Source organism: Typopeltis vanoorti, chromosome 9 (assembly GCF_054136105.1).
Source record: "Typopeltis vanoorti isolate ZY-2024b chromosome 9, IOZ_Tvanoo_1.0, whole genome shotgun sequence".
Classification (NCBI taxonomy): Eukaryota; Metazoa; Arthropoda; class Arachnida; order Uropygi; family Thelyphonidae; genus Typopeltis; species Typopeltis vanoorti.
The window spans coordinates 538,985-558,661 of record NC_143557.1 but is presented as its reverse complement, the minus strand read 5'-3'; the positions used below and the strand labels follow the sequence as shown (position 1 = coordinate 558,661).

Sequence of the window (19,677 nt, the reverse complement as noted above, 5' to 3'; positions counted from 1 at the left end):
CTTTCTTACATGTTATTCTTTTCAATATGAAATTCAATTTTATCCTGCTCAAGACTAAATAGTGATCACTTCCAATTTCAAATCCTCTGTACACTCTGGTGTCCTGCACCAGGGAGAAAACATCACTATCAACAATAACATAGTCAATGAGACTTTTGTTATTCCTAGCCTCTTCTCTCCATGTGAATTTGTGCACATTTTTATGTTGGAACATGGTGTTAGTAATAACCAGTCCATGTCCTGAGCAGAAATCCAACAGATATTTGCCATTATTATTAGCTTTGCTCTTTTCTCCAAATTTTCCCAAAATAATTTTGTATGTCTCACAATCATTTCCTACTCTGCTATTTAGATCCCCAACGAGGACCAACTTTTCATTTTTCATTGTGTCAGTTGCTTTTTCTAAAGCCTCAAAAAATTCCTCCACTTCTACCTTAGTAGAACCTTCTGTGGGACCATAGGCACAAATAAGTCTCATTGTCCAGTTCCCCATTCTCATATTTGCCCACATTACTCTACTTGAGACTGACTGCCATTCAAGAAGATTAGCCTCGTATTTTGTGTTGAATACTATGGCTACTCCTTCTTCTCCGTGATTATCATTGCCTGAATATAACATTTTGTATTTATTGCTCAGAAAGATCTCACCAGGTTTGGTCTTTTTTGTTTTGGTCACCCCTATTATGTCGATCTGGTACTTATCTAATTCCTCAGATAGCTCCATTTCTTTGCCATTCAGGCTTCTTACGTTGATAGTATTGATCTTTAACTCTGGTGATGTTGAGTTGGGGTTTGTTTTCAGATTTGTTCCAGTAGCTGACTTTTCGCTGTTTGCCCTGGTTCCCTGGCGAAAACAACGGGGGCCTTGTTTAACCGGGCGACGCCCCAGCCGGTATGAAATTTTGTCATGTTGTACCATCATTCTATATTTTGGTTTAACCAATAAGAATACAATTTGGTCGGCTAAATCCCAAATTGCCAGCCCATCCTCGTCCGTTCAGTATCCAAGTAGATACCCAACAGGGTGCACCACGTGAAGGTGAGGATTGGACATTAGGTCAGAAGCCCTTAAGGATGAAACATGTTAATTAAAATAAATGTTATCTTATTCCATTGTTCGGCCTTATAAACAGTTGGTTACATACTCATGAACCAATAAAGTCTACATACTTATATATATGATGTGTGTTGATTTAAAAAAAAAATAAATAAATAAAATTAAAAAAAATAATGCAGGAGAGCAAAGGAAGCCTGGTATGCAGAGAGATATGTTCACAAAGAGAGAAAGAGAAAGATACAACAAAATAATGGAACTAACATATAAGAAATAGGAAAAGCATGGGCAGTAATATCTTAAAATCACAAAATGGTAAACCTACCATTAATAAGGAGGAAATACTAGGAAGATGGCAAGAATACACAGAGCAACAGTACTATGAATATAGAGAAGAAAAACAGAAACAATCTAGATAGTCCTGATATTCTTGCTAGTGAAGTATATAATGCAATATAAAGGGATTGAAGGACAAGAAAACAGAGGAAGAGATGAAGTCACAGTGGAAATGTTAAAGCTTTCAGTGATATAGGCATAAATGCTTTGACAGTGGTATGCAACCCAATTTACAACACGTCTCCCAAAAGACCTGAAACACTATCTTCATTCCTATTCCATAAAGGCACAATGTTAGAGCGTGCTCAGAGTATAGAACAATTAGCATCAGGAGTTATGTTGCTAAATTACTGATTAAGTATTTTAGAACTTTTGTCTAAAAGAAACTCATCATCATCATCATCATCATCAAATTCCTGCCATGTACCCTCAAGGGGTGTACAGGATATGACAGTACTACATGAAAAAATTACATCATTACTAACTTCCTATCTACAATTTTCCTCCAAATCAGTCTGTTACTTGTCAAGACTCCAACATTATCAGATCTTATATTTCTATCGTCTAGGGCACTTCGTACCGTATCAATCCACCTATATCTTGGTCTTCCTCTGGGTCGTTTTCCTGCCAACCTGGCAGAGAACACTTGTTTTGCTAATCTTTCCTCTCCCATTCTATTTAAGTGACCATACCATCTGAGATTAGCTCTGCTAACGCATTCCTGGATGCTGACAATGTCAAGTTCTTTCCTAATATCCTCATCATTTTTAATATGATATTGCCATTGATGCCATCTGTTCACGCCTCTAATCTTTCTCAGGACTCTCATATCTGCGGTCTCCAGTCTTTGGTCAAGTGTTTTACTTCTGACCCAGCTCTCAGATCCATAAGTTAAAATTGGTTTGAACACAGTCTTGTATACAGCTAATTTAGTGTTCCGACTAATTTCTTTCTTATTCCATATGAATTTATTCAATTGATTTCCCACGATACCAGCTTTGCTGATTCTGTTGTCTATTTCTATGTTTAGTTTACCATCTTCAGTAAAAATTGTGCCTAAGTAGCTGAAATGTTTTACTTGTTCCACAGGTTCTCCATTCACAACACAGTTGACATTTTCAATGATTCTGCCTATTTTCATTGTCTTTGTCTTTTTATTGCTGACCTTCATACCATATCTATTACAACAGCTATTCAATTTAGTCAGAGAATCTTGCAGACTTGTAGCTGATTTATTTAGAAGTATAACATCATCCGCATAAAGCAAAGAGCTGACATTAACATCTCCAATTTTGATATCAGGTTTAATACCACTTTCCTTCATAATGTGATCCATATAGATAATGAATAACAGAGGGGATAATGTACATCCTTGTCTCACACCAGATTTAACATTAAACCATCTTCCTGTACTTCCTTCAATTCTAACTGCTGACTCACAACTCAAATAAAGACTAAGTATTGCTTGATATAATGCCCCATCGACACCATATAACTGCAGCGTATTGAATAGCTTCTCTCTTGGCACCTTGTCATATGCCTTTTTCAAATCGACAAAACTTTAATACAGATCTTTGTTATATTCCCATGCTTTCTCGACTATTTGTCGTAAAGTGAAGATCTGATCCTGACAGCCTCTATTTGGCCTGAATCCAGCTTGTTCTTCATCAAGCTTTTCTTCCACAATTCTTCTCAACCGTTTCTCAAGTATACTTGCATAGATCTTGCCAGGAACACTCAGTAGGGAAATACCTCTGTAATTCTCACATTCAGTTTTATTTCCCTTTTTATATATGGGTACTATGAGAGCTCTACTCCAATCATTGGGAATTCGTCCCTCTGTCCAGGCTTTCTGAACTATGCAGTGCAGCCACTGTAAGACTCTTATACCACCATACTTCAGCATTTCTGGTCGAATATCATCTACTCCTGCTGCCTTTCCACATTTCAAGCCTTTGATGGCTTTTTCTACTTCAAGTATGGATATGTATTCCTGACTGCATGCCTGGTCAGTGTTTTTTATCACTGTGCTGTCATCACTGCTTGTTTCATTTAGCAGTTTTTCAAAGTAATTGCTCCATACTTCAAGGATATCTTTTTCTCCTGTTTTCATTTCACCTTTATCATCTCTAATTCCTTTTACAGCACTCTTTCCTCCATTCCTAAGCTTCTTCAACAACCTCCAGAATATTTTGCCACCTTCCTGGTATTTATTTTCTTTATTCTTGCCATAGTCCTCCCATGACTTTTGTTTAGCTAGTTTTACACACTGTTTAGCTTTCTTAAATTTGTCTCTGTATTCTGTAAGAGACAAAGCTGACTTATTTGCCAGGAACTTTTGATATGCTTTCTAAAAGAAACTTCAACTGGGAAATAGGTGAAAATTAATTTGGGATCAAAGAAAAAAATGGAACAAGAGAGAGTATTTTCATTTTAAGAACAATAATAGAAAGATACTTCAGTCAACCATATGAAACTGATCAAGTGCCTTAATAAAATTAGAATGGATGGAAAATATATAACACTGTTACCAAATCTATACTAGGAACAAACAGCAGCAATAAGATGGCTAAAGAATTTATAATCCAAAGAGGGTTACAACATGGATATATACTATCCCCAATACTCTTTAATTTACATCTTCTTTACTGAAGAAATGTACAAGGACATTGAAAACATAAAAGGAACAATCTAAGATATGCTGACTATACAATTCTTTTGACAGAAAATTAAAAAAATAAATAAATAAATCTAGAAAATCTAATCAAAGTAAGAGTTATGAGTGAGGAATATGGTGTGTTTTTTAATCACAAGAAAACTAAGACAATGGCAATAACCAGGAAAAAGACAACACCTAAAATTGATATGAAAATAAATGACATACCTATTCAACAAGTAGACAGATTTATGTATTTCAGCACCTTAATAATAGAAGATGGAAGAAGCATAAGAGAAATAAAAAGAAGAATTAAAGTTAGTAGATAGAAATTCAAACAATGTAAAATGTCCTGATATCTAGAGATTTGAGCATAAATGAGGATGAGGTTGACGAAATGCTATATATGGTCAATACGATTATTTGGGGCTGAGGCATGGACAGTATTAAAGGAAGCAGAAGATAAAATTAAAGCTTTTGAGATGTGGGTTTTAAGAATTATGAAGATATTATAGACTCGGAAGAAAACGAATCCAAAAATTCTACAAATTATGGAAGAAAAAAATAAGTCTTCTTGAAATTATCAAAAGAAGAAAGGCCAAATACTTCAGAGATGTGTTAAAACATGAAAGTCTACAAAATGTGATGTTGGAGGGAATGGTAGAGGGGAATGAGGAATACAAAGAATTACTTGGAACAGCAATCTTAAGAACTGAACATATCTGACATATGAGGAATGTGCAAGGGAGGCACAGGAACAAAGTTGGTGGAGAGACATGGTAGTCAACCTTCTGGATGGAGACAAACATTATGTGTGTGCACTAGCCAGAAGAGACAGTATATTGGTGCACTCACTAAAATCTGTTTTACTTAACAGAACATAGTAAGGGTCACTGACATAAGAATAAAATCTGTAAAAGTAGTTGGCTAAAATAAGTTGTAATTTAAGAATAACAAATACACAATACACCCAGCAGTCATGCTCACAGTGTAAGTTCACTCACATCGTGCTTGATCTTCCACACTACCATAATCCATTGCTTATGATAAACTAGCTGTCTCACTGCATACATTGATAACATTCAAACTAAATATGTACATTTGATAATTACATACACACAATTGAAATATTTCCCTAAATTTATCATTGCTTTCCCCCCCCCCCCTTGTATTCATAAACTGAGAATCCTTTTCTTTAGTGTTACACAGTGATCAGCATTCATTTTACACAAATTATGGACTCCACAACTGTGTATAAATAACTGTTTTAATTTCCTGATATTTCGACCTTCATATCAAGATCATCATCTGGATTATACTCACACAGTAAAACCCCTTTTATACACTTTCCAGGGGACTGATGGAAAAAAGTGTAAATAGCAGGAAATTTAAAAAACATTAAAAAAAGGCTAAATTATGACTTACTGCTAGTATGTGACTCTACATACTAGATTACAAAATTTAATAACTGATAATAAATGAATTTAGAATTAATTACATTTATCTATTTAAAAAAAATCTTTAATTGTTGATTGTTTTAGCTTTTTCTGCACTCTTATAAGTTCCACCTGCCTCTCCACAGTGTATAAGGCATTAAATGTCCCATCGTCTCCTGATGCACTTGCAATATACTGCCTCAAAACAGAGATAGTTTCCATTGCTTCTTTACTAGTATGGAGTAGATTCTTGATCATAGTCTTCTTCTACACTTGGTACCGATCACACCAGCATCAACATAATCTTGAAATAAGGAAGACTCATCTATCACATACCAGTTGTTGGGCTCTGATATAGCTTCTTCCTCCTGTAGTTATTCCTCCTCTTCCACAAATGTAACTCCTGCCTCTTGGAAACAGTTGGATATGGTTTCAGTAGTAACATGCAACCATGGTTTGGCCACATAATGCATGGCATCAAGGATTGATATAGTCATTTGTGTTGTGTCCATACCATTATCATGCATAAACACAGCTTTTTCTACAAGCATTTTTCTATATTTCCATTTAAATGAAAATATAAATTATAAATCCCAGATCCAATGGTTGAAGATCATTTGTACACTTAGGGGGAAAGAACACTAATCTAATGTTTCTGAGCTGCAGATCTTCAGGGTGTGCAGGACATTTGTCTAGCAGTAGTAGTATTTTGCGGTGATTTGCCCCCATTTTAGCAGTGTGAAATTTTGATGTGAAGATGCTGCTGGTCATCCATGCTGTGCTGTTGGCATCATACTTAGTAGGCAGATTTTTCATATTCTTAAAACACCTTGGCTTTTTAAATTTAGCAACTACCAGTGGAGGTAATTTTTCTGATCCATCAGCATTCACCATGAGCAAAACAGTTACCCTCTGCGTGCTGAGTTTTCCACTGTGACACTTCTCTCCTTTAAAACACGTTTTACTTGGTAGAATGTTATAAAAGAGCCCAGTTTCATCAACATTGAAAATATTTTTCGGTTTGTAGTCCTGAATAATAGTCTTTAGTTCATGTTTCCACTGGTTTACAGTTTCCCCTGCAACACTCTTACTTTCTCCACACACTTGATTATACACAATATTGTGACAAGTCTTGAAACGATCAATCCATCCATTTGACGCAGCAAATTCAAGGGCTTTCGCTCAGAGTATAGTACCATCGACTGGAATACCCAACACTCTTGTAGAAACAAACCACTCTGCCACAAGTTTATCCAATTCATCGTATGTCAACGTCTGGATATATTTTCGTTTTTTTGACATAGCGCCAGATTGCTTTGCATTGAGTTTAATGCTTGACCTGTTTTTTACTATCGTGTTCAAAGTGTACACGGAGAGTCCAAGATCTTTTGCTAATTGCACACGTGTTCTGGCATGCCAATCTACACATCACAGAATTGCCATCTTTTCTTCTACTGAAATACATTTTCTGTCTTTTTCTCCATGTTACTAACATGGATCATCCACCATTGCAACTTGAAAGACTATCACATGCTAAATTATATGGCAGAAATTCTGCAATATACCACATGCTTTTGAATTGCGACTACAAACACCAACACTTCAAGCTAGTGAAGCGGTATTTCATGAACTATGGTTTATTCACTGATATCTAATATTCACGAGTAACAGCTGTTACTTGGTAGAAGTGTGAATGTGAAATCGCATCACAACACGTTATGGATGCCACGAGCTACTGACAGTTTAAAGTGACTGATACGAGAACTTCATGGTATCAATTCGTACTGTGATTGAAAAATCACAGTATCGCTCATCACTGCTGCAAGCGTGCAAGTCACCGTGATGGCGGAAACGAAACAACAGCCGAAAACACCATCTGGGAACAGAAATGCACAGATTTCTGCAGAAATCGATTCGAAAAACAGTTTTGCCACTCAAGAAAAAACCGCAAATCACGGGAAATAATGTCCACATCAAGTTGTTAATGGTGGGAAAGCAATGTATCATAAGAATAGGCGTTAAGATGGGACCAACGTAAATGGCAGGAAAACGTAAATTCCAGGAACGTAAAAACGGTGTTTTACTGTATATATACAGAGACAAGCTAAATAACATTTCACATAGTATGATGAAGAGACAATGATTTGATCAATGGTTATTCTACTGGCCTGACCTCTAGTGAAAATAAAATAAAATTACAATAAATAAATGAAATAAATTAACTGCATGAAAGCTATATTCTATTTAAAACAACATCAGAGAACATTCCTTCATACAGATAGTTTTGTTACAGTGAAAATGATGTCCTAATTTAACGACAATTGTTATATTAGATTTAGGATTCTGGATTACCTAAGGTTCTATTTAAAATTAACTCTTAGGGAAAAAGGTTAAGTAGGTAGAATATGTGCCTTCCATATGCTTGGGATTTTTAGACCACCATTATTGTTAAGATGAGGGGGATTGATAAGAATCTCACAGGCCTTCTTAAATTTACGTTCATACCATGTTTTGGTGTGATGTAAACAACAGGTGCTTTTCCAGTCAATTCTATGTAAAGTGTTCAGGGCATGATTAGAAAGACTAGCTTGACCATAGTTATTATATTTAATGTGTCATTTATGTTCCTTTTTTATGATAGGAATTGTGTGTCCTGTTTCCCTTACATAGGGAAAATTACAGGTGCAATGATTACAGTATACCCCAAGGTGGGCCAGTGGAGGGAGTGGATCCTTGGATGAGTTGAGTAAGTTCTTTAATTTTGCAGGAGGTTTAAAGGTGGCTTTAAGGTTATATTTTTGTAGTGTTCTGTTTATTTTGTCTGAATATCCCTTTAATATATGGAATGATTACAGTTTTATTGTAGTCTTGTTTATTTTTGTTTTTGAGTGAGGTCTTGTACAGAATTTTATTGATAGTATTTTGGCTGTAACTATTTTTTAAGAATGTATTGTTGATAACTTTTAATTCATCTTTAAGTGCTTGTTCATTGAAGCAAATATTCAAAGCCCTGTTTCTAAATATATTAGTGACCTCTAGTTTTTGTGTTGGGTGGTAGGAGTTTTTTTCTATATATTGGCCAGTATGTGTATGTTTCCGGTAGACAGTGAAGGAAGGTGTGACAAGTGTATCTAGAAATGGAAGTGTGTTCTGCATTACAATCTCGACTGTGAATTGTATGCATTTGTGTTGTTTGTTTTGGTAACCGAGGAAGGTGTCTAGTCTGGCGGCCATGGGGTCAGATAGCAAAAACGTTGTCAACATATCTAAGCCAGACTTTGGGTTTTAAAGGAGAGGAATTTAGAACACTTTGCTCAAAATGTTCCATGTAAAAGTTAGCAATGGGGTGTGTGTGTGTGGGGGGGGGGGTATAATGGTGAGCCCATGACTCACTATTATCAACATAGGTAATCCTAAATCTAATATAACAATTGTCATATTGTTAAATTAGGACATCATTTTCACCTGTAACAAAACTCTCTGTATGAAAGAATGTTCTCTGATGTTGTCTTAAATAGAATATAGCTTTAATGTAGTTAATTTATTTTCATTTATTTATTGTAATTTTATTTTCACTAGAGGTCAGGTCAGTAGAATAACAGTTGATCAAATCATTGTCTCTTCAGCATACTATGTGAAATGTAATTTAGCCTGTCTCTCTCTCTGTGTGTGTGTGTGTGTGTGTGTGTGTGTGTGTGTGTGTGTGTGTGTGTGTGTGTGTGTGTTTACTCGAGATGATGACCTTGATATGAAGGTTAAAACATTGGGAAATTAAAATAATTATTTATAACACAGTTGTAGAGTCCATAATTTGTGTTTATTATAGTGGGCACATAAAAAAGGTTGAGAATCTGTCTTCAACAATGTTGTGAATGATTCTTTAAAGGAATTTGTATTATTTTTCTAAATTTCTCTTTTAGATATCAGAATGTTACTAGTAGAACAAATTGCAAAACAATCAGCCAAAAAAATAAACTCTCTGTATCTCTCAGAATCTCTCTATTGTTATATGTTCCTAAAGATGACCTTGACATGGAGTTCGGAATGCTATTTTTTTTAAACAATAGTAGTTGAATTCATAAATTAGTATCATAAAACTTTTATATTTCAAAAATCTAAAAATTATTTACTGTATATTTAAAATTAAAAATCGAAATTAATTGATTTATACTGCAGTCTATTCAGTGGAATTTAACTGGAAACGTTAATCCTTCCTTGAAATTTAGTGTTCATTAATTGCATAACACACACACACACACAAACTGTTGTCAACAATTTGATTGCATGTAATGATGTTTCGATCTCCTTTTTGATAATTCCTTTCGATTAGAAAGACATAGGTTCACATTCCATTCAAAACATGATAAATATGTATAAGGGATAACTTAAGTGAAAGCTAATTAGCCTCTACTATGCAGATGTATCCCCCCCCCCCCCAAATTCAGATTTTTCATTTGCAAAACTGAAGTGTCAGACCATGGAGATAAAATTAATCACCTTATAATAACCAAAATTAGGTTTATGAGAAGCAGTTATTTGACCAATGGGCCTAATATGTAGTGGGATGGGATAATGAAATGTCCGCGCGGTTAGCCTAGTGGCTTTGCGCTTCGCAACCATATGCCTGGGGAAGGAGTGTCCTAGGTTCGATTCCCGTCGGAGATGTGAGGAGCTGAAGGATCTTCCTCAGCCATAGCCAAGTTAGCCGGTCTTGGGCGCGGGCAGTAGGGTTTTTTTCGCCAGTTTATCTGGTGTTTTTCATCCCGCAAGCAGGCAAACCGGCCCCTTGAACACACAGGGATACAGCCAAGAATACCTTGAGGCATAGGAGTGACCATTCTATCCTCGTATTTCGGTTACGAAATCCAAGCATGCTTGGAAGGTTGTGGGCCTTAAAGGCCTGTTAAAGCCATTGGGATAGATAGATAGATGGGATAATGAAATATTACTCATAAAACTGTTTTGTACAAAAATGAGAGAAATCTTTTGTTACAGAAATCATGTTATGTCAAGTCTATATATTTGCAAGATCTGTGTTTACAGATTTGTGTTTTCACATTGACAGTTGCAAAATCACATATCTTCAGTTTTGCAGTGAGTGTTAGGCTGTTTGTGTTTAAAAGATTACTGTTCTTGTGTGGATTCTAAACAAAGTGCATCTAATGATGGACAAAAATTTAAAAAGGCCAAGGAAATTATGACATTGAACAAGAAAGTGCAGATTCTGGATAAATGTCGAGAAGCATATGCAATTGTTGGCCGTACCGACAAAGCTAAGACACATTAAGAAACTAGAAACTGAGATCAGAGAGGCAGTGCAAAATGGTGGAATTCTTTACAAAAGATTTAAGAAGGAAAAATCCCCCTTTACCACATAGTACCACATGCAGAAACCACATGGTTTTCATTGCCAGCAAAACTGGTTCCAAAAATTCAAGACACATTATTCACTTTGTAATGTAAAGATTATGGGCAAGTGTGCTTCAGAAAATCATGAATCTATTAAGGCCTGCCCTGTGCAACTCAAGAACCTCAAGAAGAAGGCATATAAACTTGAGCAAGTTTTCAATGCTTATTAGACTACATTAATTTGGAAGATGTGTCGGTACACCTATATAGCCAATGAACAGAAGCTCAAACCAGAAGTCTTGAAGTCATCAACCCTACTTCTTCTTCAGCCTCTGAGACTCCTATTACTGACATGTGATGAATACCTCAGTTCATGCCTTGTTCTTAATTATGTGATAGATTTGATACATTATTTTTGAAACATAAATCTGAATTGTTACTCACCATGTTATTTTTAAAACACACTTTTCAACACATTTAAACATTTTCTGTTAATTGTAAGTGATTAAGTTCTGCACATACATTTGAGCAAGAGTACATATTTTCAGGGAATGTTTTCATGGGCTGTATTTGCACATAACTCTCTCAAATATGGAGACCCAACTATAATATATAATTTACAATTGTGAGTTTTAGCATATCATTCATATGAGATCTTTCAAATTTCTTTATAGAGTAACAACAGTTAAAACCCAGTTCTTACCATACTTGACTTGTGCCTGGGCTTCAGAAAGCATTATTGTTGCTGCTGTAAGTATATTTATAATTTAAAATCAAAAGTCTGTCTTCATATTGAATACAATCGATCCTCACAATAGCGAATACTATTATAACAAACTATAAAGTCCCCAAGTCTCATTTACAGTGCTATTCTGAAAGAAATTTTAAAAAATTCTTGTTTTTATATTTTGCAGGGTGATTTAAATAGGCTATCAGTATGAAAGTATGATAATGGGTATCAGTTTAATGTGGAGAAATGTCAAGGTATGCATTTTGGGATAAATAGATTATAAGCTGTATATACCACTGCTAGGAATTTATGGATGGTGGTAGACAGAGTTCAAGTTTTTAGGACATATTGCTAAGGTAGCTCATAAGATTACTTTGCTATCGAAGAACACTAATAAGAAAAGATAAGGAAGTTAGTCCTCTTTATAAGGCCTTGATTAATCCAGATGTGGATGTATGGAACATTTCCATAGAATCAAGCAACCAAGATGATGAGTGTTCTGTGTAATGTCCCATATGAGGATAGATTGAGGTTGTGTGTGTGTGGGGGGGGGGGGGGGGCTGCAGAAGTTGGTTAATAAGTGAAAAAGAGATGAAATGATAAAAACATTGTTCTATCATATAGGAGTGTCTGATCCGAGGGCCGTATTTAAAAAAAAAAAAAAAAATTTATCCGAGGGCCGCATCCAATGCATATCTAGTAATTTAGTGAGCAGCAGTGACACAACCTTATAGCTGAACAAATGAACAACACTAATCGCACGCTCACGTTCCCCATGAGTCCGGAGCACACGCGTTAGAACAAAACAGTGTAAGAATGCTTCTTTGATACTCTAATATTTGAAAAACACATGGGTATATAGTAATGTAAAAACACCGAATAAAATAACCAACATCGAGATTATCGATTAGTGATCATCATCATCAACAATCATGGGTCCAATGCCCGTAGGTGTGTGCTGCCATCTTGATATGATTCTTCCATTGCATTCTATTTTGTGCAAGATGACTCCTTTGTGTATAGAGTTTCCGCACCATTTGACAATGTCATCGCCCCATTCTCTGTTTGATCTTCCTCTTTTGTTCTTTCCTTCAATCATTCTAAACAGCAACGTTTTTAATTTTCTCTCATCATTCATTCTACATATATGGCCAAATAGACGTAGTTTCTTTTTGATTATTTTCTGGATCAAGTTTTCTTTTGGTTGTATTCGTCTGTAGATTTCCTCATTGTTCACTTTCTGTATCCAGCTTATTCTCAAGATCTTTCTATAGCACTTCCTCTCAAATGCCAATATCCTCCTTTCAGATTCTCTCAGGAGTACCCAGGCCTCACATCCATAGAGCATGCTGCTGAAGATACAGGTTTCTACAATGTGCGGTTTAGTTTGCATCTTCATAGCTCAGCTCTTCCATATTTTGTCCATGGCTTTTAAAATAGTTGTTGCTCTGGCTATTCTAATTTTTATCTCTTTTTTGGGGTCCAAGTCATGTGACATCCAAGATATGTGAAGTGGTCCACATTTTCCAGTTGAAATCTGTCTGTCGTAACTCTGTTCGGTAACTCCTGTTCAAATATCGTTGTTTTAGTTTTTTCAAAGTTGACATTTAGTCCATATCTTTTTCCTTCTGTATATAGTGTTTGCAATGTCTGTTCCAGCCTTGCTGCGTCTTCTTCAATCAGGACGATGTCATCTGCAAAGCAGAAGTAGTTTATTCTCATGCCATTTATTGAAATGCCTCTACCTTCTTCTTTAATCTTATCTAGTGCTCTTCCCAGATATGTGATGAAGATGATTGGTGATATTGGGTCCCCTTCTCTTGTGCCTTGACTAGTGGCAAACCAGTCTCCAGTCTCACCTGCTATTCTGATTTTTGCTTGTGCTTGGCTGTTTATATCTTTCAGCAGGTGGATCAATTTATTGTCCACACTATAGGATTCCAAGACAGCCCATTATATTTTGGTCAATATTATCAAATGCTTCTTGGAAGTCCACGAAACAGCAATATATATTTTTGTTCTTTCTTCGAGCTTTCTCTGCTGTTAGTCTTAGTGCGAGTATTTGTTGCACTGTACTTCGATCTTGTTGAAATCCAGCTTGCTCATCTGGAAGATGTGTCTCCATATGCCTCTTCAGGCATTGTTAGTATTTTCATCAGCAATTTGCCAAAATGACTCATTAATGCAGTTGTTCTGTAATTGGTGCATTCTGAAGCACTGTCTTTCGTATGAAGAACAACCAAGACCAATTTTTTCCACTCTTCGGGAGCATACCCTGATCTCCGCATATCGCCTATTATGTTGTCATTTCCAGCACTCTTGTTGTTCTTGAGATGTTTTATAGCCTTATTTGCCCGCTCTTCCAAGATGTCATTTTCAAAGATCTCTGCTGGTGGAGAGATTGCTTTTAGTTCTTTGATTACTTCTGTTGCAGTATCATTTAGTTGATTTTTATATAGTGCACTGCAATATCTTGTCCATCTGTATATGATTTCTGTCTTGTCCATCAATGCTTTACCATTCTCATCTTTGACTGATACTGATCTTGTTTGCCACTTCCTATTGACATTTCTTATAAGTTTGTAGAGCTCGCTCTCTAGTTTTGTGTTCTCCATAGTACTGTTCAATGTCTTTGCACTGGTCCTCTAACCATTTGGCTTTATCAGATCTTGCTGCTTTCCATACTTCATTGCATTTTTGACAGTATAACTCATCTCCTACCTCTGAATTATCTCTTTTAAGTTTTAGTTCTCTTTTCTCTTGTACCAATTTTAGGGTTTCCTGAGTTATCCATTTCTTGTTGATCTTTTCTCTTTCAGGAATTACTTCCTCTACTGTTTTTTTTTTTAGCACTGTTGTCAGTCATTCTGCTCTTGTATTTATATTTTGTTTTTCACTTGAGGTCTTAAGCTTAGTTTCCAATATGTTCTGATATGCTGTTCGTAGCCTGTCTTCATTTAGTTTTGAGATGTCTCTAGATTTTTGGAACTTTCCTTTGTACTTCTGTTTCAGTTTTAGTCTTATATTAGCAATCACTAAGCTGTGGTCCGAATCAACATCAGATCCTTGGAATGATCTACACTGTTGAACTGAGGTTCTCCATTTCTGGTTTATTAATATCAGGTCGATCATATTCCTGTGTTTGCCGAAGGAGCGCACGTCTGTTTCCGACAATCTTTTTGTTGGAATTTGGTATTGCAAATCATCAGGTTGTTATCCGTGGCAAATTCCAGAAGCATCTCTCCACATTCATTCCTTTCTCCATATCCATATTTTCCCATAACCTTTTCCCATCCTGTGTTATTTTTGCCAATCTTTGCATTCCAGTCTCCTCCAATGATGAGTATATCCTGCTTTGGCACCTCATCAGTTACTAGTTGTAGATCCCTGTAAAATCTCTTAATGTTTTCATCTGCACTCTCTGCAGTGGGCACATATATTGGAATGGTTGTGATATTAAATGGTTGGGCACTGAATCTTTCAACCATTATTCTTTCACTAGTTGGTTTGTATCCTATCATTGCCTGACAGGCCTTGTTACTTAAGCAGGAAACCTATGCCTGCTTCATGCTTACTTTCATTTCATGACAAGAGAACTCTTCCACCATTTGATTCTCCTGACAATGTCCATCCCATTTCTGAAATACCCAATATATCACATCTGTATTTCTTCTTGAAGCAACTACAATTTTCTAGTTGCCCAGAATGTACGGATATTCCATCCTTTACCGGCCTGAGTTTGATTTTTTTTGTCTTTGTTTTCAGTAACTGATGTTTCGATCCAACCCTGATTATTCCATTGGGGGATGTAGACCTTGTTTGACTGGGTGACGTCCAAGCTGGCATGAGTCTTTTTTCTTGTACTTTGACATCAGATTTCAATCGTGTTTTCTTTTTACTGTCAGCACATCGACACTTATCTGACAAACCCTTAGTCTTCCTTGAAGAGCTAGGGAGAGAATCAGGAGCACATAGATTTAGGCTTACGGTGGCCTAAGCTTGCCTTGACGCAGTACCGTCATTGGACTTCTGTGGCATTTTATAGAGTTACTGTCAGCACATCGACACTTATCTGACAAACCCTTAGTCTTCCTTGAAGAGCTAGGGAGAGAATCAGAAGGAGCACATAGATTTAGGCTTACGGTGGCCTAAGCTTGCCTTGACGCAGTACCATCATTGGACTTCTGTGGCATTTTATAGAGTTACTGGAGTTGTCCACTAAGCCACCACGTCCTGTTAGTATTGCCGCTTCTTGTCCGGGACTACTTATTGGCTATTCGCAATTAGCCACTATCTCTGGTGGCCATTCCTCGATCTGCAACCTGGGGACCTGTCCGGTGGCATGTAGCTTTGCCTCTGGGGGAAAGACACCACACCGGAGATTAGTGATAGAATTGAAATATCTAATACGCATTTGATTCAAATTATTTCGCTCGTGAAAATCAAAACCCATAGGCAGGCCACACAAAATCGCACAGCTGTGTTTTTGACTGCACTGATATAGGAAATAGGATTATGTTTCAGCACTTGAATAAAGAGGGCAGAACAAAAGGTCATCCCTGATAGTTGAGTAAAAGTTCAATTAGTAGGTGTGTGAGAAGTAGATTTTTTTTGCTTGGAAAGTTGTGAGTGAATGAGTTGCTAGAGTCAGTTATTAGTGCTTTGTCTGTTAATGGGTTCAAGGAGAGGTATGACAGATTGTGTGGATAGTTTGGGTTTCCCACAATGAGTCTTCGGACCCCATGGGGATACCCTAGAATAATAATAATAATCTCATTTCAGTAATAATATTCAATGCTTAATCATAGTAAGCATATATTGTAAAAAGGTCTGTAATTTATGATGTACAAAGTAATTCAAAATTTGTGTGTTTATTTTGAAGAATTCACTTACATTTTCCACCTTTATCCATGCTAGAAACTGACTCAAAAATAACTACTTTTTATCTAATTTACTTCTGGTTTGGAACTTTGCATATTTTGCATTTCCTATCCAAAATCTGCTCTTTTTTTATTCTGCTCAGATTATTTTTCTGCTCAGATGACAAGGCCCTGACTATTGAACTAAACCACATCCTCAACACTTTCTTAGCCAATGGCTATAACCCCAAAAAAATCCAAAAAATACTAAAACCTGTAAACCACAACCCCCCCCTCCCCCCTCCACAATAAAGATTACACCAAGTCTATCACCATCCCCTACATCCAGGGCACCTCTGAAAAAATAACCAATATCCTCAAAAAATATGACCTTCCTTCCTGTTACAGACCATATAAAAAGTTGGCATCCCTTATCTGCTCTACCAAAGACCAACCACTTCCCCTAGACCTACCTGGTGTATACCAGGTCCCTTGCAGCTGCAAATTGTCCTACTTTGGCCAAACAGGCAGAACAACAAATATCAGGATTTCAGAACACCAAGACTACATCTGGTTTCACCAGTACAGCCGCTCTGGGCTGGCAGACCATGCCTTAGATACCCACCATAAAATTCGCTGGAAGAAAACAAAAATAATCCATCGCAGCAAGTTTAAATACGAAAGATTATTCAAAGAATCTTCAGCAGCTCTAAAAAACATTCCTAACCTCAACAAATTTGGGTGCATGAAACTGCCCCAAATTTGGGAGACTTTCATTATGAGAACTTCAGCCCAACTGCCAAGACTACCAAATTAGCCCGCAAGAGGGCACCATTAGGACTTTAGGAACAATATTAGTTTCTTGCTTTCTTCCTCATTTGCTTTGTGTTAGTTCCTGAGTGCACATACCATATCTTTATGTTCCCGAAGATGGCAATGTGACATTGCCGAAATATAGAAGTTATTCATTAAAGTTACCTTTAATTAATATACTTTATATGCGTTGTTAATTCCGTAAACTAATTACCAGTTATATCCAAAATCTGTTACTTCATTTCATTATTTGAGAAAAGAAATTAAAAATAAATAAATAAAAATAATAAACCTGTGTCTGCTAAAGCAGGTGTTCCTAAGCCAGGGATGCTCCTGTGTTTTCTCCATATAAGGAAAAATTTCATCAGACAATATCCTGTAACACCTTCAGAAATTATCGACTTCTATCCACATCACCCCCCTCCCTTCTTTCTTGTGTTTACAGTCTGCAGTCCACACTCATAATCTGTTCTCATAATCTATATTCCATTATCTTGATATTACCTTTATAACTCTTCTTTGCACCCTTTTTACATCTTCATTATTTTGAGGCCATCTTGCCAAAGCATGGCCTCTGCTTTGGCAAGATGGCCTGGCCTTGATCATTCAACTAATAGGACTTACCTACAAGGTTAAATGGCATTGCAATAAGACTTCTATCCTTATGGCTCAAGGGCAGGACTCAAAGGCTTGTTGCTGTGTTGGTATAGGTGTCAGGGGGTAGTCTTGACATTCCACTCCCAAGCGCAGTCACTGGCTGTCCATATGTAGCTCTGCGATGAACTGGGAGCTCTGGCACTGAACAAAAAAATCGCTTGAGCATGAATTCTTTATCCTCAGATATTTCAGGATCCTAACACGGTCTCAACTAATTACTGATATTAGTGGTGCATCATTTGATAACAGAAGTAGGAAACAAAAGACATATGAAACCAGTATAAATGTACCAGTGTTTCTCATCATCTATGCAACAGGTGAAAAGCCAGTAGGAAAAATGTTACCCTTCTTTAGTCAAAACAGTTTGACTGTCAGGATCTCCCAAAACAGTCAAGAAACAACTTTCTGGTGATATCCTTGTGGAAACATCTAGTCAGTAACATTTTAGAAAAATTATTAAAGGTTACATCAGTGGGTGGAATACCAGTTACAGTGGCACTTCATAAAACACTAAACTCTTTTAGAAGAATATTAGAATGGGGTCTTCTTTATGTTCCAGATAAGGAAAATAGGTTCAGAACTTAAAGATAGGGAGCGACTTGTATGAGGTGCATCCTGATACATGGATGTCATCTTGTTCCAACCAGGTTGGAATCAGGGGTTCTGACCGTGTTCCTGGTTGGAACTCCCACTTTTGATACACCTAAACATCCACCACTTGGAAACCAGGGCATCTTAATTGTCCTTGTTAGACTGTACATCCCTATTCCACTGAGATGCTTTCAATGTAAGAAATATGGGTATACCCAGACTGCCTGTAATGATAATAAATTCTGCTCTGCAATGAAAGCTAAATGTGTTAACTGTCAGGGAGATCATCCAGCCTACCTGTGCATGTCAGAGGTGGAAGGATACTCACGATCATGAAGTTCATGCCTTAACTTTGTGATCGTGAGTACTTTTCTTTAGAGCACATCAGTTGCATGATCTACAGTATCACTTCTGAATCAACTCCAAAAACGATCCCATTCAATGAGAATCAACTTTTCAAAAAAAATTATGGCAAGGATATCACTAAAAGATAAACTACAAGACACCTCCACTGAAAAAATGGATACTTCACTATCACCTGCAAGTCACTTGGGAAACGATCCTGTTACATCAGATGAGGTATTGAAAATTTTTCCAGAGGAAGAGATGGTAACTGGCCTTGCATGTTACCCAAAATCAGCTGATAAATATAAACCTGACAAAGGTAAGCCCCTCAGAAATCAGATAAGTCAACTACAAAACAAAACAATAAGAAAATTTTTTCATTAAATTGACGTGGGTTTTGCCAGAAGATCATTGATGTCAAGATCTTGTTGCAGAAGCACAAGCCTTTCTGTGTCTGTCTGCAGGAAACATGTAAAACAAAGTGAGGGCCCCACCTTATGGAATTTCACTGTTCGTAAGGAGAGAACTGAAGATGGTCCTACTTATGGTGCAGTAGCAATTCTAGTGGGAAATCATACTCCTTTTCATCATGTCCAGCTTAATACTGCTCTAGTAGCAGTACTGAATTGCTTGTTTGTGGGATATCTTATAATATATTCAATATAATTCTGTGTTATGAGTTAAATGAGATGGAACTTGATAATGTTTCAACTCTTATATTTCAACTGCCTCAACTATACTTATCATGGGTTGAGAACACTCTGTGAAGTAGTGCCAACATGATTGGGTGATTGGGTGTTGTCATGTCATCGAAAGAATGCTTGACAATCATGACTTCTTCTCCTTTATTA

The 19,677-nt window shown here is 36.6% G+C and overlaps 1 protein-coding gene across 2 annotated transcripts in view; it reads left to right on the top strand.

Annotated features, from left to right (window-relative positions):
• Arpc1 (Actin-related protein 2/3 complex, subunit 1A) overlaps nt 1–19,677 on the top strand; it is a 380,782-nt gene that overhangs the window by 261,532 nt on the left and 99,573 nt on the right. For both annotated transcript variants that reach the window (XM_090398241.1, XM_090398242.1), the window contains exon 9: nt 11,506–11,581. In XM_090398241.1, the coding sequence (XP_090254367.1) occupies nt 11,506–11,581 (76 nt within the window). The remainder of the gene's footprint in view (nt 1–11,505; nt 11,582–19,677) is intronic.